At 54.3% G+C, this 24,320-nt stretch overlaps 1 protein-coding gene across 2 annotated transcripts; it reads right to left on the reverse strand.

Annotated features, from left to right (window-relative positions):
* Positions 1–880: 880 nt before the first annotated feature.
* On the reverse strand, positions 881–11,368 carry CBX6 (chromobox 6). 2 transcript variants are annotated; one of them, XM_080658537.1, is made up of 6 exons: positions 11,178–11,368; positions 10,956–10,999; positions 10,735–10,800; positions 10,527–10,593; positions 5,488–6,414; positions 881–1,735 (listed from the first exon to the last, which is right to left on the reverse strand). In XM_080658537.1, exons 1-6 carry the CDS (start codon positions 11,244–11,246, stop codon positions 1,667–1,669), a joined length of 1,242 nt encoding a protein of 413 aa, XP_080514663.1. In that variant the 5' UTR covers positions 11,247–11,368; the 3' UTR covers positions 881–1,666. The 2 variants fall into 2 exon arrangements, with proteins under 2 accessions (XP_080514663.1, XP_080514664.1); XM_080658538.1 differs by lacking the exon at positions 881–1,735 and having other exon boundaries at positions 3,529–6,414.
* Positions 11,369–24,320: the final 12,952 nt, after the last annotated feature.

The following is a 24,320-nucleotide window of genomic DNA, read 5'->3' on the forward strand; positions in this document are numbered from 1 at the left end:
GCTCCCATGTGTCCTGCTGGCACTGGGGACAGGGAGGGCCCGGACCATAGGGCGGTGAGGGGCACCTGGGAGAACCCCTGGGGCAGGGAGGGGGCAGGTACCCCAAGCGGGCTGCCAGGCTGAGGGGGGGACAGGACCCCGAGGATGGGGGGCTCTCTGGAGGTTGAGGCAGGGCTGGTGCAGGAGGCTGGAGCCTCGCAGATGGGAGGCTCTGAGGAAGGAGGGCGGGTGGGACCTGCGGGGAGAGGAGAGATATGGGGAAGGCCAGAGGGGGAGGGGGGGTGGGCTGGAGGGACACCCAATCGAGGCCTGGCAAGTGGATATAGAGGGACAGCTCCTGGGCAGAGCGCAGGCCTGAGGAAGGGGGTTGCCCAGTGCTGCTTGTAAAGCCATGGACACCTGCAGGGAAGAGGGCTCGGCCAATCAGAGGCGGCACAGAGTGCCAGGAGACACGTCTCTCCCAACCTCCTTGTTAGCAAAACATCGTGCCCAACTGTGGAGCCACTGCACGGCAGCCATGCCCTGTGCTGGGCTGCTCTCCGGGCTCTGGGGTGATCAGCTCGCCAGGGACCCAGCCCACAGCCCCCTGTGGGTGATGCGATTCCAACGGGGGTGGGGGGGGGTGGGGAGGGCAGGCAATGGCGGACCCTCCACGTGCCTGCCTAGTAGGCATTCTCCAGGGGCCAGGAGGTGGCAGGCACCGGTTTCACCTGTGATGGGCACGCACCGCCAGCTCAGCTCACCTCCAGGCTGTGAGGCAGAAGGAGTGCTGGCGGCCTCCCCAGGGGCAGGCCCGTCACCTGGGGCAGGGGGCAGGCCCGATGCTCTCTACAGACCAGAGGAAGAAATGAGACAGACACCCCCAACCGGGGGCCAGACCTCAGCGTTGGAATGTGACAATTTATTTGGGGAGCAAGAAGCTTTCCACTCCCCTTCCTGGCATTGATACAATATCAAAGAGCAGCAGAACAAAACGTACAAGACGAGAGTAATCAGCACGAGCCCCCCTCCCCCGACCCAGAAACAACCGAATCCGGAACAGAACCAAAACCCACACCCGAAACAGGCTGTCTGCTCCCCCCGCAGCCTCTGGGGCAGGGGCAGGTGGACAGGGACCCCTCATGCAGGGGGGGGGCCTGCCGACTCCCCCGTTTCCTCTCTTTAACCACTGGAGGCAAAGTTTAGCCAGCTGGGAGCTGGATGGTTGAACCACAGACAAAGGCAACACCACTTCATTTTTAAAATGAGAAAGAGAAAAGAGACAGTGCCCTCCCCAAATAGAGAGCTATATATGTATATTTTATATATATAGAATTCATCCGTGCACAATTCATTAAATGAGCTTTTCAAAAATTAAAAAAAATTATAAGATACATTTCTCTAGGCCTTTGTGTTTTTAAATTAAAACCAAAAAAGAAGTCTCCATCTCCACTCTGGCCAAAGCTAGGGGTGGGCCCCAGAACCACTCCTTCTACGCTGGCCTCTTGTGAAGGGTCCCCCAGTACACCATCAGCCCCCTTTGCCTGGCGGAAGCATTGCACACAGTAGGGGCTCACTCATTATTGGAGTGAGGCGCTGACTCCTTGGGGGGGGGGGGGGCACCTGCAGGCCTGGGAGGTAGGGTTCTGTCCCCATCCAGCTGTCCCATTTGGCATCTTGGTGACTGTCAGCAAGATGGGTCAGGCTGGGAGACCCTCTCCTGTAGTTTGAGGCCATGATTCTGGGCTTTCTGAATCTGAGAGGAGATGCAGATAGAAAAAACAAAAACCTTTAAACACTTTCCTTTTTTTTTTTTTTAAAGTGATTCCTTAAACCATACAAGCCCCCAAGGGCTGCCTTGGGCTAGTGCATCCGGGTGGAGCTGACAGGTGGGGCTCCACTGTCCGGGTGGGCCAAGTGCAAAACCAAACCAAACCCTTACAGCCCAACGGTGGGAAGGACGGTGTGTGCACCTGGGTTCCAGAGCCCAGGAAGGCTGGTGGCGCTCAGCTTCCACCCTCATGCCCGAGCTAACACTTCCTACTCTGGGCCGACCCCTCACCCAGGACCCCTGGCTCGGGGGCAGCCTGCCAGCTCTCTGGTGGCTCCAGGGCCCAGCATTTAAAGGGGCTTTAAAAATGCCAAAGGCCAGAACAGCCCCATGAAGCATTTCTGCCTCTAGGAGCCCGTTTCCATAAATGGGGTGATCCCTCCAACCCTGCCCACCTCACAATGAGGCTGGGGACTTGATCGTCACCTCTCCAGAGCAGAGGAAGGATGGGACTCATTGTGACCCTGACCCCTCTGCAGGGAGAGAACAAAAGGGGCTGTGGGAGGCTGGAGGCCCAGGGCCAGCAACCTCAACCACCACTTACCTAATCCTCAGCCGCTGCCTGGACACCAGCAGTGCTTTACAGAGGCCTTGCTCCCCATACACCCATTTCACAGATGGGCAAGTGAGGGTCAGAGAGGGGAACCCAGGGATGGTCCCAACTTCCCATCTCAAACCAGAGACACCAAACCTCACCTGCTTCCTATGTATGAGGGTAAGAAGGGGTGGCATTAAGGGGACATGACCGATGCCCCAACCAATACTTGAACATGGGAGATCGGCTGTGGGGTATTTCACATGTAAAAATAAAGCAAACCAGACTGCAACTTCTGCTTGGTAATTAGGCAAATGGAAAAGCAGCAAGGGGGAAGGCCCATGGGAGGCTGATCCGTGCAAGAGTGTGTGGGTGCTTCCGGGCCCCTGCGCCCAGCCACCCTGGGAGAGAGGTCAGGAGGGCTCTGTTTGCTCGTGACACCGCCCACTCAGGCCCACCAGGGAGCTGCTCATCTCCTAGCAGTGAGCATGCGTGCCTCTGCAACCCACCCACCAGTGGGAAGAGAAGGGGTAGGCATTCCCTTCTCTCCATGGTAACCCCCAATCCCTTAGGGTCACCACCTCAGTCTCCCAGAGTCCACAGCTCCTGTCTTCCTGAAGCCCGTATCCCCTCCCTGGCCAGGGAAGCACAGGGGTGTCCTGGTCTTTGGGTGACGGGGAGGGAGACGTCCCCCCTGGGGTGGCAGTGGTAGGGACCAGATGGCCCAACAAGCGAAGGAACGGAGGAGAGCAAGAAACCCAACTGCACCTACTCACCAGCCTTCCTGGAGAAGTCACCAACGTTGCGTCCCGGCGACGGTGGAACGCCCCGTTGCCTGCCCCACCCCCCCAAATCTCAGCTCCATGTGCTTGGCCCCTGCAGCTTTCGGCTCGTTCCCTTGGAACCAGCTGTCATCCTTTCCTTGGAGCGAGGGCAGGCCTGGGTCTGGGCCCAGGGCGGGGGGGGGGGGGGGGGGGGGGCTCACTCTGCCTCACCATGAAGGCAGGCAGCTGGCCACGGCCGGGCCCGCCCTCCATTCCTGCCCTAACATTGCCACCTCACCTGTGCAATCACTGCATTACCAGTTTTTCTTTAAATATCTCTTTCTCCCCTCCCTCCCCAACCCCATAGGAATCCCACAATATTTTTTTCTATTTCTTTTTTTTCCTCTTTTTTGTTTTTTGCAAAACTAATTCTTTCACTTTCCTGTCATAAAATCACCTCTGAAAACACAACTTCTTTACAAAAAAAGTCACGAATGACACAGACTCTCAGGAAAACACATTTCTATGGTCTCTGGAAACACCTGGAACTGACACCCAGGTGGTCGCTCACCTGGGGTGAGGGGTCGGGGGAATCACCTCCAAGGACAGAGGAGAAAACCAGCCCTTATTTGGGGGGCAGCCAATTGGCACTTGGACAGCCACAGAGCCAACACTAAGGGCAGGTGGGAGGGCCCGGGAGGGCCAGCCCCCCAAACCCTCTGAGGGCCCTCGCTCTACACCCTGGGGTGGGGAGGGCCAGAGGCCTGGCTGTAGCCCCTGGTGGGAGACTTGAAAGAAAGAGCCCTCCCACACTTCCTGTTCCCTAATTGGATTCCCTTTCTGCCTCCTCCTACCGTCTGCCTTCATGCTGTCACCGCACATACCAGGGAGCTACACCGAGCCTCTCGCAGGGCACAGGGCGTGCCACTCATGCCAAACCGTGACAGCCAGTGGCCCATGGCTGCCTCCCCCAGCGCACCAGACCCCTGGCCCTGCAAACCCTTGTTCTTCTGAAGAACACAGGCCCCCTCTACGGCCCCCCACTTTGGCCTGCCTATCCTCCCAGTGTCTGGATTGAAATTGGGCTTTGGTCTCTGCCACTGGCATGGATGCCTCAGCTCCCTGGCAGCAGAGGGAGAGAAAGCTGCCCGGGGCACAGGAGGCCTCCCGCTACTCCGAGCAGGCCGCGCTGTGAGAAAGCCTCAGCGGTCAGAAGCAGACGAGAGGGGGCGAGAAGCTGGAGACCCCGGAACACAGTTCCAGGCTTCCTCCTTCCCCCACAGCACCCAGGAGGAAGGGGACGCTCGGACGGGGTCTCCCTTCGCTACTTCAGGCCCCACCATGCCATGTGCGCAGCCACAGAGGCCTGGCCAGTCAGGCTGACCACCCCGAGGGAGGCGGGCATGGGAATGCATGCCCCAGCACACGCAGGCCGGGAGATAGGCCTGGCAGCCTCCACAGGCCCAGCTGATGGCAAGGGAAGGTCCAGGCCTTCGACGACCCTATTCTGAGGAACCCTAGAGTGCCGCCTGGAAAGCCTGGACCCAGTGCCGGTGCACACACGGCAACACACGCACAGCAAGTGGCTGCACACGCACACGCACACGCACGGCCGGAAGTGTCCGCAGCAGGTTCTTGTAGCACCTTTGGTTGTGAACTGAAGGGGCCTTTGGACGCTGGGAGGCTGTGGCAGGTGAGGTCCTGCCAGCTCCCCGACCTGCCAGACAGGGGTTAGGAGAGAGGTGGGTGGGGCCTAAAGGAGCGCTTGAATCTCCTCCAGAAGTGGGCAGATCCATGCTCTGGGCACTGCCACCCTCATTGGGCTCCCCAATCTGTCTGGGCTCTGCCATCCCTGCCCCTTCTGCCCTGGCACCTGGAGGAAGGAAAGGAATGGTGCCCATGCTGGGAGGGGGTCTCCAAGGGGCCCCTCGGCTGCCCGGTTAGCACCGAGAAATCAGATGCTGTGTGCGCGTGAGCTGGAAGCAAGCTGGGGAGACAGGGCAGGACGTGGAGGCGGCAGCTGAACCCCAGGTTCTGGGACTCCCTAGGAGTCACCCAGTGGGCCCCACTGTGCATGGGGAGAGAGGGGGCCGAATGACCAGAGGACTTCCCAGTGCCTCTGCCCCCCTCCAGCCCTAACCTGGTCTAGGACTGACCCCCACTGGGCTTCAGGGGTTCCACTGCCCAACCCATCCCAGGGTTAACACTGAGCCACTGGAACAAGCAAAGCACAGGCAGGTGTCTGAGGGGGGGTGGGAGCAAGAGTGTGACCTTTGGCAGGAGGGCCCCCCCAAAGCCTCCTCCTTGCTGGAGCCCCCTCACTTGCTCACCCCACTGCTGCCGCCCCCACCAGCAGAGCCTGCTACCCCAGCAGCCACCTTCTCGAAATCCTCAGGGTTGCAGAACTCCTTGATAGTGACGGTCAGGAGGTTGCTGGTGACATCGGTGACGACCACATTGGAGCAGGGTGACATCTCAGGGCGCCAGTCCCCAGCCTCCGGCTCAGAGGCGCCCGCGGGAGGCTCCTGGCTGGCAGATGGAGTGGCGCTGGGAGGTGCCCGCTTGCTGGTGGCTGCCGACTCGGGAGAGATGGACAGGTCGAGCACCTCAGGCTCTTGCCAGTCGGGGGCAGATGGGCTCATGGTCTCGGGGAGCAGTTTGGGGGGCGAGTCGTCAGGGTCGGAGGAGGACTGTGGTGCTGGCGAGGGGCAGCCGGAGGAGCTGGAGCTGCGGGCATCATAGGAGGCAGTGGGGGCGGCCAGGAGCAGCCCCGGGGCGGCGGAGGCAGCGAGGTCGGCCTTGTTGGCCGGCGGGGCCGGCAGAGGGCCGGGCGCGGGCGGCTTGTTGTAGAGCGCCAAGGTGCCGAACTTCATGTGGCGGATCTGCGTGCGCAGGATGCTCTCGCTGAACTTCTTGCTCTTGCCGATGACTCGGTTCCGAGAGGGGACTTTGGGGCGGGCAAGGGTTCCAGCCCCCTGCCCAGCGCCCCCTCCACTCGTGCCCTTGTCGATGACCTTCAGGTTCAGGATGATGCGGTTCCGCTTGGGCTCCCGAGGCTTCACCTTGCGATTGATGATGCGCACGGTCTCAGAGAAAGGCGAGATGGGCGGGCGCAGGCCCGGGCTGCCCCCCTGGGGGTCTGGGCGGGGTAGGGGGCGCCGGGACATGCGGTGGCAGCGGCGGATGTCCTTTTTGAGCCGGTGCACGGCTGCGCTGGAGTGCAGCTTGGGCGAGGAAGCGCTGGCGCTTGGCTTGACAGAGAAGTGCACATCACTGATGCGGAGGGCCTCGGCCTGGGCCCGCGCCTGTGGGGTACAGGGAGGGGTTGGTGCGGGCTCAGCTTCCTGCTGCCCTCCTCTGGACACCCCTGCACCAGCCACTCACACAAATGGGCTCATTAAACCACCCTGAGGGCACTCAGGAGAATCCGTCTGCTCCTGACCCATCTTAGAGATAAAAGGACATTCACACAGTCGAAGCAAGTGCATGTGACTCCGGGGGCAGATCAGACCTAGTCCAGCCCCAGCTGCGAGACCCACACCAGCTGGTCAAACTCAGCCAGGGGCCCGGCCTGGGCCTGGAGGCAGGCGGTGGGGGCTGCCCTTGCTGACAGGAGTGTCAACACTTGGGACACTGCACAGAGAGAACAGCCTTTTGCTCGGAAGCCCTGGACCAACCCCACTCTGTGAAGGAGCCCAGCCCAGCCCGGCACTTCTCCATGCACCAATTCTTGGGGACAGAAAGGAGGGAGGCCCCTCCCTGCTTCACTCTGCACCCCAGCCCTAGTGATCTACTTGCAGGGTCCCAAATCCCCCATGGTCCCTCTCTGCCTTTGAACAGGCTCCACGCCAGCTTGGACTAGCCTCCCAGCTGACCACTGCATGGGACAGACCACTTCATAGTCTCTGCACTAACATGGTGGGCGCAGGGCAGCTGAGCAGAGTCTGTGGGCAGCCAGCCACTGCACCCCCAGGTGTGAAACCCGTTATTCTCCAGGGCTCTGCAGCAGCTCACCTGCTACATCTTGGGGACACTTGGGCATGGCAGGGCCCCCAGAGTCCCCAGGTTCAGAGCAAGGGACTCACAAGGCCTATCAGCTGACCTCCGTGGCCCGTCTATCCTTCCTTCACTGGGAGTGCTGACGAGGACGTGCAGCTGCGTGGGGCTACAACTAGGAACGCACAGCCTCCACCAGGGGGCTGGCTCTCGGGGAAGACAAGTTACAGGCAGTTAGGCTGCAGGGACTTGACACAATAAAGTGTGGGGCCCAGGTCCTGGAGGACGACGCCTGAGTAGGAGCGCCCTGGTCCTTCGAGTCTGACTGGGCCCCCGTGGTTGCAGAGGCCCCAGAGGCCTGCTGAAGGGGTGCTGTGAGACAGTGGAGGCAGTCGGCGGGGAGAGGTGCAGAGTGGCCAAGGGACTGAAAGCAATGGCTGAAGAGAGGGTGGAGGTGGCTGACTGGTCTGTATCCTACAGACACCTAGTTCCTGGTAGGGCAGGGGGCTCTTTCAGGGGTACACCCCAGCTCCTACTGGGGCAGGGGACTCGGGGTAACTGCATTCATCCAGGTGGGAGATGGTGGTGGCCAAGAAAAGGCCACATTTCCATAGTCTGTGAGCTCCCTGGGAGCGGGATCTGTGGTTTGGGGTCCCTTCACCTCACCCCATACCACCACTGGATGCTTAACCGGTACCTGGGAGGTAGCCTGCAATGCCCTTACACAAGACTAGGTTGTATTTGACCACAACCCCCAGAAGAGGTGTTTTCTGACTTACTTGCTGAGTAAGTAAGGATGTATTTCTCATTAAAATGTGGGAGAAGTACACTTTAATGCCAGGCCCTCCCAGACACTTAGGGCCTGCTGGGATGCTTGGTCAACAACGCTTTCAGCCACTAGGTGGCAGCACACAGAGCCTGGCCTGCCCCTGCCAGGGCTCCCAGCAACTTGCTCCCAGCCAGTACCTGGTTCCCTTATAGCCTTTCCCAGACAAAGGCAGGGGAAAGCAAGTAGGGCCTTTTGCAGGTTCAACCCCGCTGGAGCTTAGGGGATCCTGGTTCTGCCTGACCCCCCCGGGGCGAAGCGGTTCCCCACGGCATATCGCCTGAGCCCTCGGACCTCTGTAGTAATGGTTCTGACAGAGTCCAGCAGTGATGGACAGTCCCTGGGGAGTGGCTAAGAGTGTGGGCAAACTTCAGCTCCAGGATGAACTCCCAGCTCAGTGGGCCTCCCGGCCTCTGTCCCTATCTGTGCAGTCACAGCAGGGCCCACCACAGCGGCTCCTGTGGCCATCACGAATGTTACCCGCTTAGCAGCACGTAACCAATACTAATTTCTCTATGCTTATGAGCAATAAGGTTTTTCTAAGGTGTGGTTCCCAAACTTTCTGTGAGAAACATTTCTTCCTTTATAATTCCTAAATACAGGATGGGGCAAAAGTGGGTTTAGAGTTGTGACTATATGAAAGCTTATTTTTGTATTATTTTCCATATGAACAACTGGAAACCTACTTTTGCCCCACCAAGTACAATTTTCTTTTTTGAAAAATGGCAACCACAGCCAACGTCCCGTGTTTATGGTATTCTGACCGGGTGACAGGCATGGCTCGGAGGAACCCCTCTGGCCTGTTTTCTATGTGTAAATGGGGATAATGTGATCTACTTCCTGGGCTCCTGTTCCCTTCAAAACAGTTCCCAGCAGAAAGTGCAGGCTTACTATACACACTGCCTCTCAGGGACCCACAGGGCATTGGGTTCTGATCAGGCTGATCTCCATCACCCAGTCAAGGCCTTCTCATCTGCTTCTGCACCCCCTGTCCCTTCATGGTTTTCTGTGTGTGCTTTCCCACCTTGCCCCTTCCTCTGATGTGTACTCTCTGAGGGACAGGGTGAAGAAAAGCACAGGATGAAGTTACGAAGTTGGGTGATGGGATCTCAGGTAAGTCAATTCCCCTCCTTGGGCCTTGACTTTCTCATCTGTGAAATGGAGATAATACTCCCCACTTCATAGAGTGTTGAGAGTATTAAAGGAGATAATCCATGTGGGGACTCAGCATTGCATTAGGCCCATAGCCAGCTCAGGAACTAAAACTATTAAAAAGAAAAAAAAAAAAAAAAGGCATTTTGTGAATCAGTATTTTAGTCATAACTTGCTTCACCGCTAGAGGGTGCTCCAGCAGCACTGAGAGGCAGTCACACCAGCCCTCTAGCTGCTCTGCATAACTGCTCCTAAGAAGCATCAAGGGTTAAGGCTGCTTCATGGATCCCCTAAGACATGTGTAGATCAGGGGCCCGGGGTTACAGAAACATGTCATTCTGGAAACCAACGTTTCTTTCACTTCTGCTTTAAATCCAAAGCAAGTCCTTAAACAAGTCCTTTTGGGTGGGGAGGCGAGGCTGGAGACGCCCACCCCTCTCTGGCTGGGCTGTGAGCCTTTTGGATAGATTGGTGATTCTGAGCTTCTGCATTCTGCACAACCTCTTCTCTGCAGAGTCCTCACTGCCCTTTCTGTACCAATCTCCACGAAGTCGCAGGCTGTCAGGGTGGGAAGGGGCCCTGAGACAATCTTAGCGCTAACACGGAGACTGTCGTTGCCAGGGAGGCCCACTTGCAGCCTTGCCTGCCATCTTGCCTTCCCCTTTCCAGACTCTGTTCTTTCTCACCAATAAAATAACATAAAATAAAATATCCCCAAACTAAGATGGCTTCCTCTGGAGCTAGGTCTCCCTCCCTTGCCAAGGCTCATGGGCTGTGCTTTCACTCCCCTACTCTCAATCCTCATTAGGGCCTCTAGAAACAGCCAGAGGCAGGGAGGAACTGAGGCTCAGAGCCCCGAAGCCAGTGGCCCAGCCTGGATGATGAACTCAAAGTGAAGTGACTTAAGGTCAAATTCAAGCTGAATCCCTCAGTGAGGAGGGAAGGCATGCAGAACGAATCCTGAGCAAGAGGGAAGCGGGGGCAGGTGGCCTCCAAGTGCCTCTCCCTGTTCCCTGCCATGAGGGAGCCCACATTCATTCTCCCCCTGGGGTCTAATTCCAGGCGGAGTGCAAGGAGATGGCTCAAGGCTGGGGAAAATGAAGGCTCTCAGGTGCAGAAGCGACCTCCCTGCCACCAGCTCATGTGGGCAGCCCCCACCTGCTTCATCCACCTCCTTCCTGGAGCCCTGTTGGCCTCCCCAAACCCTGATTTTGTCAGCGAGGATGATCCCCCTCCCGGCTCCCAACTTCCACAACCCTCTTGCTGAAGCTAGAACAGGCCGGGGTCGCTGCCAGGGGCTCACAACCACCCCCTGCCCAGCTGGGGCCCGTCTGGAAAGGCCCGCCCGCCTGGGCGGCCGCCGATCTATCCCTCCCTTGCAGGCCCCGCGCTGCGCCGGGACTAGAGGCCCGAGAAGGGGCTGCTGGGTCTGGGCCAGGTTACCTTCAGGAGGAAAGTTTTGGGTTTGGGTCCCCTCTTCTTGGGCCCATACAGCTCACGCTCCCTCTCCCTGCGGCGGAGAAACGCAAAAGGTTAAAAAGAGCCCCTTCCCGGGCCCCACTCGGTGCTGCCCTCCCGGCTCCCCCGTTTCCCCGCGCGGCGCCCCAGCCGCGCCTCGGCCCCGCCGCCCCTGCCAGCTTCCCAAACTCACTTCTGCTCGAAGGCGGCGATGAGCCTCGAGTCCAGGATGTTCTCCTCCGGCTCCCAAGTGCTATACCTGCCGAGTCACACATGCAGAAAACACAAATGAGAACCAGAGGCAGCGGCACATGCGAGGGAGCAAACGTGAGCGCCGCCCCCACCCCCCCGGAAAAAAGGCCTGGCGTACCCTGCCTCCCCTCCCCCCTCGTCCCTGGACCCCGCGACACTCACTTGATGGCCCACCCCTTCCATTTCACCAGGTACTCGATGCGTCCCTGAAAAACAGAGGGGAAAAAAGGGGAAAGTGGGGGTGGGGAGGATGCGGGGACCCGAGAAGGCGCCGGCGCGGGGGTGGGCGAGAGAGCCCGGGTTAGCGGGACCGCAGCGCCCCGATGGCCCGCGGGCCGGCCAGCGGCTGTGGGACACGGCGTCCCGCCCCGGGAGGCGGCTCACCTTTCTAATCCGCCGTTTGATGATGGATTCGGCCGCGAAGACCCGCTCGCCCACTGCAGACAGCTCCATCTTGCTCAGCAGCACCCACAGCCCATAATACTCCCTGCTCCCGCGGCCGGTGCTGCACCGCTCGCGCACGCGCTGCAGCGCACAGGCCCCGACGGGCAGGCGCGCGGCAGGGCGCGCGCTCGCGCTCCAGCTGCGGTCCGTCACGTGACCCTTCGGGCGGGCGCGCCGTTGCCAGGACTTCCCCCTCCCCCGGGGCCGTTGCTATGGAAAGTGAGAGCACGCGGGGCGGGGGCGCGTGCTGGCTCTTAAAGGGGCCTCGCTGGTCTGCGGGAGCCCTGGCACGGAGTCGGGTGGATGCTGGGCTTGTGGGATGCTGGGCTTTGCATTCTTACATTTCCCACTCCCCTCTCCATCTTCCCGGCCCGGAAAGGTGACAAAGTCTCCCTCCTTTTAACCCTACTCCCCCAAGGCAAGTCTCAATAGGCCCCAAACGGGGAAGGGCGGTGGAGTCTGCAGCCGCTGCGCATCTTCCCAGCAGAAGTTTGCAAATAGTTAAATGTGATGCAGCAGAAATGCATTTGCTGTTGCCTTGCCAGGCCTTGCGGGATTTTCTTTAAAACATTGCCCCCTCCCACCCCCCACACACCTTATCCATTATTTATGTATTCGTGGGAGTGTGGTTTTGTAACCAGTTCAGATGAATTAAAACAAATACGCCACTGCAGGAGAGCGGCGGGGTGGGGTGAATAAGGCCCAGGAAGGCCGGGGTGGTCCTGTGCCTCTGTCCTTAGGCCGAGATCTTGGGCGGCACCTGCCTTCACCCAACCGGCCGGTGAAGACCGCAGGGAGGACGATGTGGCGACAAGGGGAGGGACAGAGAGGGCGCGGGGTGAGCACGGGCTCCCCACACTCCACATTGCGCCCGAAGCAGGTCATCCTCAGATTATTCGGTAGAAACCACCCTCGTGATCATGTCTATATGTTTTCTGATTCCCAGGTCCCCAGGCCACGCCATTCTCCTGCCTCCCGCAGTTTTTCTAATGATTCCGCCATGACGCATGGGGAGACTGGACCCAGCTTCCTACTTGGGGAGGGGCTGAGACCTGGGCAGCCTGGGAATGGACACCAAGTAGCCCCGCCACACAAACGCTCCGTTTCTTTTATTTTGAATTATTTAAACTTTATTTTTATTACATCAGCAGTCTTGTTCTTTGTAAATTAAAATAAAATATGGGGGAAAAAAGCAACTGCCCATAATCTCCATCAAAATGTGTTCCCATCTTCACGAATCTTCTTCTGGCCTCTGTTCTATGCCTGTATAAACACACGTATATATTTAACTTCGTTCTTTTTAACCAAATGGGACCACACGATTCACACTGTCTGGAATTTGCTTCTCTTCCTTAACGGTATAAAGTAGACCTCTTTTGGTATCTTTAAATACAGATGTCACTATCATTTTAGTGGCTGTGATGGGGCTGAGATGGAGGTAGAGAGAAATGAGGAAGTGGTAAGGATCAGGGCTGTCTCTTGCTGTCATTACTTTTTTATCAGAGAAGATGATTTTTACATTTCTGTGATGCAACACCAGTTCTTGCGATTTCAAATCAACCATGTTAAAATTTCCGCTTCTCGTCCCTGCATCTCTGCAGATTTGTCCAATTATTACCTTGGAAGAAGTTACCCTCCCCCCGGAATCTCAACACCCTCTTGAGAAATAGCTGTTTGCTGGCCAGCCTCGAGTGGGCTTGGGTGTAAGAAGAGAGCTGCCCTCCTGGGGTGGCAGGGTGAATGGACAGATGAGCTGTGTAGCTGTGTGTGTGTGTGTGTGTGTGTGTGTGTGTGTGTGTGTGTGTGTTTTCAGGCTGGGGGAGAGACAGGCAGCTGAATGAAGCGGATAAGCATTAATCCACTTGTTAGTTCAGTCAGCGGCTTTTGTGAGCCCCTTTTAAGGCTTTGTGCTAAATCTTCAGAAACAGAGTTGCCCAGGCTTGAGGTCTTGGTGCTGGAAGAAGGGTGCATTAATTTCCTGTGACGACTATAACAAATCACCACAAATTCAGTGGCTTAAAACAGCACAAACTTACAGCTCTGGAGGTTGGAAGTCCCAAATCAGTGTCACTGGGCTGAAGTCAAGATATCCGCGGGCTGGGTCCTTCCGGAGGCCCTAAGAACCTGCTCCTTGCCTCATCCGTCTTCTAGGAGCTACGGGCATTCCTCGGCTCGTGGCTGCAGCACTCCGTCCTTACTTTTGCCTCCCCTGACGGACCTCCTGTGGTGTGTGTTACATGCTGTTTAATCGGTGAAGTCAAAAATCCATCTCCTAGCTGGTCTTCCTCTTTTCCTGCTGCCTTCTATTTTTTCCAGCATGATTATTCTTCCCAAAGAACCCTGCCTTCTCAGGATGTGCCTGAAATAGGACAGCTTCCGTTCTGCCATTTTTGCCTCCAGCGATGTTTCAGGCTTAATTTGCTCTACAATCCACTTGTTTGTCTTCTGGTGATCAAGGGTATCTGTAGAGCTCTTCTCCAACACCATATTTCAAATGAGTCTATTTTTTCTATCAGCCTTCTTCACTGTGATAGTGGAAGTGTATGTATGTATGCACATGCCCCCGGCAGCTCACAGCTAAAGAGAGATAGACACATGTACATGCTCGCGCGCGCGCGCGCGTGCACACACGCAGTATATGTTTACATGTTTTTCCTCCACTAAAACTCAGATTTAATTGTAGAAATGGAAAGTGTGTTGGTCAGCCCAGCCGGCGTGGCCCAGTGGTTGAGTGTTGACCCATGAACCAGGAGGTCAGGGTTCAATTCCCAGTCAAGGCACATACCCGGGTTGTGGGCTCGATCCCCAGTGGAGGGTGTGCAGGAGGCAGCTGATGGATGTGCTCTCTCATCATTGATGTTTCTCTCTCTCCCTCTCCCTTCCTCTCTCTGAAGTCAATAAAAATACATTTTTAAAAACAAGAAAAAGAAAGGCACGATTTCTATTTTTTTTTTAAAAAGGAAAAGCGTTGGTCAAAAATAACACCAAACACTTTACATAGCACTCGTCATGTTTCTATGAGTCTTCCAAGCGTTTTACAGACCACATTCACCAATTTAATCCTCAGAACAATCCCACAAGGCGGCTACTATTATTCCACTTCACTGCTGAGGACACTGGGATTCTACCCAAACACGGAAGACGCTGAGATGAACACAAGTTCTCTGTCCATCAGACCCCCTTGTCTCCTCCCGCTGCTCGACAACATCTGCCACGTGACGTCCTTTGATTTAGGAAGCTATGGGCAAAAAGGCGGAAGGCGTATAGTCAGGTGACAATAGGAGTCCCGAAGAAACTAGGAACCAAGCGTAGTTCCTTCTGAACCGTCGTGCTGTGGAATTAGGCGCCCCCAAGGGAAGGCTAACTATTTTTGGAAGGAGGGCAGTAGAGTCTTTTGGAAATATGCCTGAATACGGTCATAATTGGGCAAGGGACATGGGGAGCTCCAATTCTGGCAGAGGGATCTTTGGTAAGGCCGTTCTGACCAAGTCATTCCTCTGTTTAAGACTCTTCAACACGGGAAGGAGCCGAAATATCAGCAGGGGGCGAAATCCCCTCTCAAGTTCATCCATGTCTCTAGGGGGAAGCCCAAGCTCATCTCCGGGGAGGAGGCCTTCCTCACGGTCTCACTCCCATCCCACAACCCTTTGCATAGATTTTTATTGTTTTCCGAGAGGAAGGGACAGGGAGAGAGAGATAGAAATATCAATGATGAGAGAGAATCATTGCTCGGCTGCCTCTTGCACGCCCCTCACCAGGGATCGAGCGCACAACTCCTGTTCATAGGTCGACGCTCAGCCTTCTCTTCCCCCTGTGTTTGCAGAGCTCCGGGGACACAGGAGAAGTCTGGCTGGTCACGGTCCTCTCCTCCTGCAGCAGGAGCTCCCTGCGGGCAGGGCCTCCGGGACCTCTCAGCTCCCTGCCACTGGGTAGCCAATCAGCTGACCTTTACTGGGTGCCAACATGATTCCAGACGCTGGGGACGTGGCAGAGAAAAGACAGATCCCAGTCCTCAGGAAGCTCAGAGTCTTATGAGGACGCACACAGACCATGAACACACAAAACAGATGATTTTCAGGCCGGATACGTGTTACAGAAAAACTAAATAGGGTTTTTATAACGTATGGATGGGGTGCTCAGCTGGGTCAGGGCAGGTGGTTTGAGGAGCCACATCTGAGTTGAGACCTGCACCAGGAACAGGAGTCAGGAGCCTAGATCTGGGAGGAGAGCTTTCTCAGCAGCAGGAGCAGCAAGTGCAAAGGCCCTGGGCATGCTCGGCAGGTCTGAGGGAGATGGGCGGGGCTGGGATGGAGGATGGGGAGCTGGGGTCTGCCAGGAGGGCAGGGGCCCACGTGCAGGGCCTCACAGGTCATGAAGGAGAGCGTGGGCTCTGTGCTCGGTGCAGAAACGAAGCTCTGGGATAGAACTCACCACAAGAGGAGAAGGGGCCGGTAGGGTGAGCTTGATCCAGAGCCAAAGCGGTGGGATGGTGGAGAGGTCCTGAGTGCCGAGCGGTGGCTGCTTCTCAAGTCCGCCACGGCCAAACCTCCTCCATGGATGTCCAGGAGGCAGAAAGCTGCAAAGGCCCTGACCAGTTTGGCTCAGTGGCTAGAGCGTCGGCCTGTGGACTCAAGGGTCCCAGGTTCAATTCTGGTCAAGGGCATGTATCTTGGTTGCGGGCACATCCCCAGTGCGGGGTGTGCAGGAGGCAGCTGATTGATATTTCTCTCTCACTGATGTTTCTAACTCTCTATCCCTCTCCCTTCCTCTCTGTAAAAAATCAATAAAATATATTAAAAAAAAAAAAGAGAGAGAGAGAGAGAGAGAGCTGCAAAGAAGAGTGGAAAGAGCCTGGCCAGTGTGGGTCAATGGTTGAGCATCAATCTATGAACCAGGAGGTCGCGGTTGGATTCCCTGTCAGGTGAGGGCATATACCCGGGCGTGCAGGAGGCAGCCGGAGGATATTTCTGTCTCATCACTGATGTTTCTATCTCTCCCTTCCTCTCTGAAATCAATAAAAATATGTATTTTAAAAAATGTGTTAAGATAATGGGGGGAACAAGGGGACATATGTAATACTCTCAACAATAAAGATTTTTTTTTTTTTAAGTGGAAAGAGCTGTGTCTAGAATCTCCACGCTTGGGCCCCTCTAACAGAGAGGTGAACAGGGAGGAGGAAGACATTCCCCTGGTCTGCGAGTTAGTTTGGGCAAATGTTAAACTTAAGTTTCACCCCAAAATACAGTGACTGGTTTCTGTCTTTGATACAGTCTGGCTATGGAGGCTGGTGGCCCCCAGTGAGGCCAGCAGGACTGATGGCGGTGGTCAAGGCCCCGGCTGGGAGCACTGACTCCTGAGCAATCACAGATAAAACCCAGGGACGGTTCTGGCTCCTGTGGGCCCCTTTGCCCCGAGCCCTCCCTCCTCTAGCGAATGTGAAACAGATGAGAAGAAACGCAGAGTTCCCGGCTGTTTGCTTTCATCTCCCTGCAGAGTGGAGCCAGCTCTGTGCAAACTTGTCCTCTTCCGGCTCTTCCTGTTTTGCTGGGAAACTTTTCTTTTTCTTTCCAAATACTTTTCAGTTGTTTAGGGAGGAGTGGGAGGTGTTAATTTCTCTAGACTCTTTTTTTTTTTTTAAGCTGATTTCATAGAGGGAGAGGGAGAGAGAGACAGAAACATCAAGGCTGAAAGAGAATCATTGATGGGTTGCCTCCTGCATGCCTCCTACTGGGGATCGAGCTTGCAACCCGGGCATGTGCCCTGACCCCCTGGTTCATAGGTCAATGCTCAACCACTGGGCCACACTGGGTGGCTCTCCTGACTCTTTTATGCAAGGACAGGTGAGGGCAACTGGCAGGTGGGTGTTGGGAGGCTGCATCGGAGAAAGGGTGAACTGTGACACTAGTGCCCCTTCGGTCCCATCTGTCAAGCAGTGAGGCCCCTGCCCTAGAGCCACGGGCCCCAGAGGGACAGAGAAGGCTGATGCTGACTGTCTGCTCCCCCCAGCATCGCGGCCTTGGTCTCTGCTCCTGTTCACAGTGGGGGCCAGTGCCGCCTGGCCTGCCCGGGGCCAGCTGTCCCACTGAGGAGACACTCTCGCTGTCACATCACCTTTCCTTTTCCTCCCATCTCCTTCCTCTGCAGGGAGCCCCTTCAGGTGAGTGAGAGTAAAGACCCGCATCCTACGGTGACCCAGCAGTTCTGGGATGGCTTTAAAACAGAAACTTCCGGCCCAGCCAGCGTGGCTCAGTGGTTGAGCATCCACCCCTGAACCAGGAGGTCAGGGTTCGATTCCCAGTAGGGGGGGTGGTTGCAGGAGGCAGCCAATCGATGATTCGCTCATCGTTGATGTTTCTCTCTCTCTCTCTCTCTCTCCCCCTCTCCTTTTGCGACAGCACGGATGGATCTGGAGAACATTATGCTAAGTGAAATAAGCCAGTCAGAGAAAGACAAGTTCCATATAATTTCACTCATATGTGGAATTTAACGAACAAACGGAACTATCAAGCAAAACAGAGACAGACTCAAAGACAGAGAGCAGGCAGCTGACTCGGGGGTGGGTGGTGGGACTGAGCAAAAAAGAAAAAAAAAAAGAGAGAACTCATGGACATGGACAACAGCGTGGTGATGCGGGTAGTGGTGGCTGGAGGTGGAAGGGGACATAGAGGGGATAAATGGTGATGGAGACAAATAAAGTAAAATAAAATAAATAAATAAAGGGTATTTTAGTATTGTGTATATGACTGCACACCCCCTCTCCCACCGCCCCACAGGGCTTTCCTTCAGGTGGACACCGCCCCCCCCCCCCCCCCCCCCGGCAGTCCTGCTCTCTGGCACCGGCCTCCCCCGGAGGTGCCCGTGAGGATTCCCCTGGAGAGAATTCATCCTGATCTTTATGCTCTGAGCCCTGGAGGCAGCAGGAGTCCACGTGCACCCCAGCCTCAGACTGTGGGACCTGTGAGCACGCCACAGTCTCTCACATGGAGATGGGACATCCCTCGGGCACACCGTGAGCCACAACGCCGGTCCCATTTGTCCTCTGGGTCCTGTGTGACCTGTAGCCCGTGATGGGCCTGTAGGGCAGGAGAGTGGTGACCCAGGTCCACTTCCCGTGTGAATTTAAAGGGGCCCTGCTGGGAATTGGTCATAGTCTTGGCTCCACACAAGCAGAAATACAAGGTGACAAGACTGTCTCAAAGAACCTCAAACCCATACGCACATAGACACATTAATGTGACTGTTTTTTGATGCCCTTAAAAGTCATTTTTTTTGTGTGTGTGCAGAAAAGACTATTCAGATGTTTGCTTAGGTTTTAATAATATCCAATTTGTTAAATGCATGGATAAAAGTAAAAAGCCTAGTTTATCCTAAAGCTCTTAATACCAGCTTAAATAACTTATTTTAATTCTAGGTCTAGGACAATTTTAGCCAACACTTTTAAGGCGGTTTTGATTAATTTTGGTCTCATTTACCAATTTAAACTCCTTTAAACATTTCATATTCCATTATCCATTACATATAGATTTGCTTAATTTCCCAGGTATAATTGGCTGACAAGCCTTCTCAGGTACTTAAGCAATTCTTATAAACCTAACATATTTAGTTTACAAATACGGTGACTTGGAAGCTTGATGAGCCGTGTACTATGTATGAGAGAGGAAGGCCCTGGCTGTGGCTCAGCTGGTTGGGCATTATCCTGGGCACCGAAAGGTGGCTGGTTCAATTCCTGGTCAGGGCACATACCCTGGCTTTGGGCTTCATCCCCAGTAGGGGGCGTGCCGATCCATGTTATGCTCTCACATCAATGTTTCTCTCTTTCTCTCTCTCCCTCTCCCTTTCTCTCTCTCTAAAAATCAACAAACTGTTCTTAAAAATAAATAAATGAAAGAAAGAAAATTGACCATCCCACCGAAAAGCGATCTTAGGTTAATGTTAAAGAGCTGGGTTGGACAAATAACATTCTCTGACCACCATGTAACTCAAGAAGAAGTCAATAACCAAAAAACAGAAATGGGAAGACCCCTTTACATAATTCGTGGATAAAGAAGAAATCGTAATGGACTTGAGAATATGCTGAGAGGTGAACAATAATAATTGCACATATCAGAATGTATAAGAGGCTTATATGAAGTAAAAGGCTGAATATCAGTAAACCAAACACTCAGTGCAAGAAGTTATCAAGAGAACAGATGAATAAGCTCAAAGAAAGTAGGAAAAAGGAAACGCAAAGGATAACAGCAGAAATACACGAAATGGAAAACAACCACAACATAGACGTGACTAACAGAGCCAACTTCTGGTTCTTGGAAAAGACCCATAAAACTGACAGGCCTCTAGCAAGACTGTCAGGAAACAGGGAGGTGGAACCACATACCATCGAAAGGAAACGTGATTTCAGATGAAGAATAAATTTAAAATATAGGAAGGGGATTTACTATATGAGCAGCTTTTTTTTTTGGCCAATAATACAAGTAAGCCCTTGCGCTTTGCAGATATATTGGTTCCCGATTGCTACTGTAACAAATTACCACACATGTAATGAATGAAAACAACGTGAGTTGATTACCTTGCAGTTCTGGAGGTCAGAAGTCAAAGGTCAGTTTCACTGGGCTGAAGCCAGGTGTCAGTAGGGCTGGTCCCTGCATCCCTTGGCCCATGGCGCCATCCCCCTTCGTCACAGCACACCACTCTGACCTTCGGGGCTCTTGTCACATCTCCTTCCTCTCACGCTGATCTTCTTGCCTCCCTCTCATATGACATCGAATAGCCCAGGATACTCTCCCCATCTTAAAATCCTCCGTTTTCTCACGTCTGCAAAGTGCCTTTTGCTGTATAAGGTAGCATACGCACAGGTGCTGGGATTAGGGCGCTGACACCTTTGGGGGGGGTGCGGCCATTTTTCAGCCTATCACACCAGGCACGTGTTCTAATGGTTCAACTAGATCTCCCTCCCTCTGGCTGCAGGGATGCCTCCGTTATCTTCCTCGACCAGCCTGCTGGGACTCAGATCTGAGCTTTGGGATCTTCTCCAGGCAGGGGTCCAGCGAGTGGTGAAAGGCAGCAGAGTCTCACACGGGGTGCCATGGTTCCAGGGTGGGGTCTGTCCGTCACCCCACCTCTCTGCCTCGAGTCAGTGCAGGCATTCGGATCTGTGGATATTCTCAGTCTCCCGCTTTAAGGTCACTGTCGTGCGGTTCTATAAGATTCCTTAGTTGGCAGTGACTTCATGTGCTGATTTTCTTCCTTTCTTAGCATTAGATTTCGCTGCAGGCTGTGGGAATTTGGGCTTGCAGACTTATTTGGAAAGGAAACTGCCTTGGTTTTGTCCGTCACCCCATCACCCTCCCTGGTCCAAAGTTTTCAGTTGCTGGGTCTTTCGAGCCCCCAGTCTCGATCCCATTTCACAGTGGTAGTTTAGGTGGTTTCTGTTCTGCTGTCACATGGGCTATGACTGATCTGATCACTCAGCAGTGAGAGGTTGGCATTGCCCCTGGTCACGGGTTTGTGTGTGCCCTCCGCCCCCACTCCTAAGCTTCCAGATCTTTTCACAAGCAGGGGACCTCAAACAGTGTGCCTGGGCCCTGTCCTTCATTTTGTGAGCAGTCTTGGGGGGCAAACCAGCTCATTCCTTGGTTGGAGTTCCTTCCGTGCATACTCTCAGCATCATCACTTGCCTCTTCTCCATCTGTTTTCAGCCTTTCAGATTACTTTCTTTCCTATGATTTCATTTCCTTTCTCTTCTTAATTACGGGTTTATTCCCTTGTTATTCTTTACTATCGTCTTGGAGGGGTCTACCTCGGGGGATGGGCTGATGCATGTGGTCACCTCATCGACTTAAGCACTGTAATTTAAAACCCTATTCTTGTGACAGCATGGAGGGACCTAGAGGGTGTTATGCTCAGTGAAATAAGTCAGACAGAGACAAAAATCATATGATTTCACTTATTTGTGGAATATTAAAAAATAAAACAAATGAATAAACACAATAAAACAAAACAGAAACAGACCAGTAGATACAGAGAACAAGCTGACAGTTGCCCGAGGAGAGGGGGAGGGTGGTGGGCGAAAAAGGTGCAGGGGAATAAAAGAGAAAAACAAACAAACTCACCTTAGAGTTCGGGAAGAATATTTTAGGAGAGCAATACAAACAAGTGGGTTTTGTCTGTTTGTTGTTGTTTTTGCTTCTACTTATGCTTTAGTAGCAAAAATAAAAACAAAAATACAGATTAAAAGAAAGAAACACATGAGATACAACTGTACACAATGCAGTAATATGGCAGGTTTGGTTATATGGACAAAACAAGACCCTATTCTTCAGCCTACATATATTTTGGTTCAGAAGATATTGGGTAACTAACTGATGTAGAGACTTTTTTCTAATGAAAGGATAAAAAGTTTTATTAGCAGACTAGAGGCCCAGTGCACGAATTCATGCATGGGTGGGGTCCCTCGGGGTGGCCTGCGGAGATTGGGGCCCCAGCTCATGCCCCCAGCCTCACAGCCCCACGGCTCGGCCTGGCACCCGCCTTGGTCCCACTCTCATTGGGGCCCATTGGGGCCAGCAGCGCCTCTACTGCCTCCTGCTGCCAGTGCCGTGTCACTGATGCTCACCATGTTCTGCGCCACCCCCTGGTGGTCAGCGCACATCATAGCAAGCAGTCGAACTCTCAGGCCAATGACCACCCGAGGGGGAAATTAGACTTTTTTAAAAAAAATATTTTATTGATATTTTACAGAGAGGAAGGGAAAGGGATAGAGAGCCAGAAACATCGATGAGAGAGAAACATCGATCAGCTGCCTCCTGCACACCCCCCACTGGGGATGTGCCCGCAACCAAGGTACATGCCCTTGACCGGAATAGAACCCGGGACCCATCAGTCCGCAGGCCGACACTCTATCCACTGAGCCAAACCGGTTTCGGCGGCAATTAGACTTTTATTATATAGGATTTAAGAGGGGAGGAGGGTCAGGAAGAATCGAAGGTGATTCCACTTTGCTAGCTTAAGGAACTGGAGTTTAAGAATCCAGAATGGTGAAGCGGATTTTGGAGGCAAAGACAGGGAAGTGAAACCTGAGGCTTGAGACAGAAGGAAAGGAGGGCAGAGGGAGAGCGCAAACAGAGTGGTCCCGACTTTGTTGTTCAAGGCCTTCACTGAGGGGGTAGGAGGGAGGACTGTCAATCAAGGAGTTTTGATGTGAGAAGAATCACTTTAAAAGTGGAGTACTGAGGAGGGAAGGGTCAACCCTTCAAGGTGTCACAGACAGGCCAGCAGGGGAGGGTCAGCCATACTTTCGGCTCAGCTCTGGTCTTCCCTTGTTAGGACACTCTTGTGCCTGAAAGTCATCGACTGGCTTGAATAGGAGGCTTGAAGCAGAAAAGCATTGTGACTTGGCTTAGAAATTGCTCTTAGGAAAACCCTCAAATGCCCAGTCCCTTTACATCTGCTTACCCCAGAAAATGACAGCCGAACCTCCCACTTTTCCATGCATGGGTCCAAATGGAGAGTGTTCCTGGGTATTTTTTGGTTTTCAGACCCTTCTTCCAGCTCTGAGGAGAGGGTTGTAACAGTTCATAGCTCTGGTGTCACTCCAGTCACTCCAGTTACTCCAGGAACCAAACCTGTGAGAGGCAGGAAGGCTCTTCTGTCAGACCCACTCTTGTACAGGGCAGTAAGGCCCAGGGCTAATAGGACTCACCTGTTTGGGCCAGGAGGCGCCCACCTGGCGCTGTCCATGGTCCTGAACCGTACTTGCTGGTCTCTATTGCACTGCTATTCCATTTTCCATGGGGGGCAGTGGTGACTCCTGTTCAACCCCTCCCAGGAGCTGGGAATGAAATGAACCAGAATAGGAGAGATAGAGAGAGGAGAGGAAAACATACTGAGTTCTTTGGAGAGCGTACTGCTGAGACATTTTCAGAGAGAAGAAAATGGGACCTTTTCTTGTGAACATTATTTACAACTAGAGGCCCGGTGCGTGGCAGGGGAGGTGTCCCTCAGCCCAGCCTGCACCCTCTCCAATCTGGGACACCTCGAGGGATGTCCGACTGCCCAGTAGGATCGGGCCTAAACAGGCAGTCAGACATCCCTCTCACAATCCAGGACTGCTGGCTCCCAAATGCTCGCCTGCCTGCCTTCCTGATTGCCCCTAACCGCTTCTGCCTGCCAGCCTGATCACCCCCTAACCACTCCTGTGCCAGTCTGATTGATGCCTAACTGGTCCCCTGCCAGCCTGATTGCCCCTAACTGCCCTCCCCTGCAGGCCTGGTCACCCCCAACTGCCCTCCCCTGCTGGCCTGGTCCCCCCCAACTGCCCTCCCCTGCAGGCCTGATCCCCCCCAAACTGCTCTCCCTGCAGGCCTGGGTCCCCCCCAACTGCCCTTCCCTGCAGGAATGGTTGCTCCCAACTTCCCTCCTCTGCCAGCCTAGTCACCCCTAACTGCCCTCCCCTGCAGGCCTGGTTCCCCCCAACTGCTCTCCCCTGCAGGCCTGGGTCCCCCCCAACTGCCCTTCCCTGCAGGCCTGGTCGCCCCCAACTTCCCTCCTCTGCCGGCCTGGTCCCCCCTAACTGCCCTCCCCTGCAGGTCTGGTCCCCCCAACTGCTCTCCCCTGCAGGTCTGGTCCCCCCAACTACCCTCCCTTGCAGGCCTGGTCCCTCCCAACTGCCCTCCCCTGCTGGCCATCTTGTGCTGGCCATCTTGTGGTGCCCCCACATGGGGGCAGCCATCTTGTGTGTTGGAGTGATGGTCAATTTGCATATTACTCTTTTATTAGATAAGAAGTTTTATAGTCACCAAGACCTCTGGGAAGTTGGGAAGCAAATGATCCCACCATTTCCCTCTGATGATAAGTTTATGGATGATAATGAAGGTAAAAGACTCTAAATTTCTTGCCAGTGTACATGGTATTTGTCAATAAGTGTTGGCTGAATTGATAAAAATGTTGATTTTGAGAGAAAGAGCCTGAATGAGGTACTTGGAATAAATTTTGTTTTCATCCCTGCCCTGAAGGAGGACAAAGGGGCTAACATTTGAGATTCAGCTATTTGACTTTAGATTTTTAAATTTCATCCTTAGGGGATAT

Source organism: Plecotus auritus (genome assembly GCF_963455305.1).
Source record: "Plecotus auritus genome assembly, chromosome: 3".
NCBI classification, from domain to species: Eukaryota; Metazoa; Chordata; class Mammalia; order Chiroptera; family Vespertilionidae; genus Plecotus; species Plecotus auritus.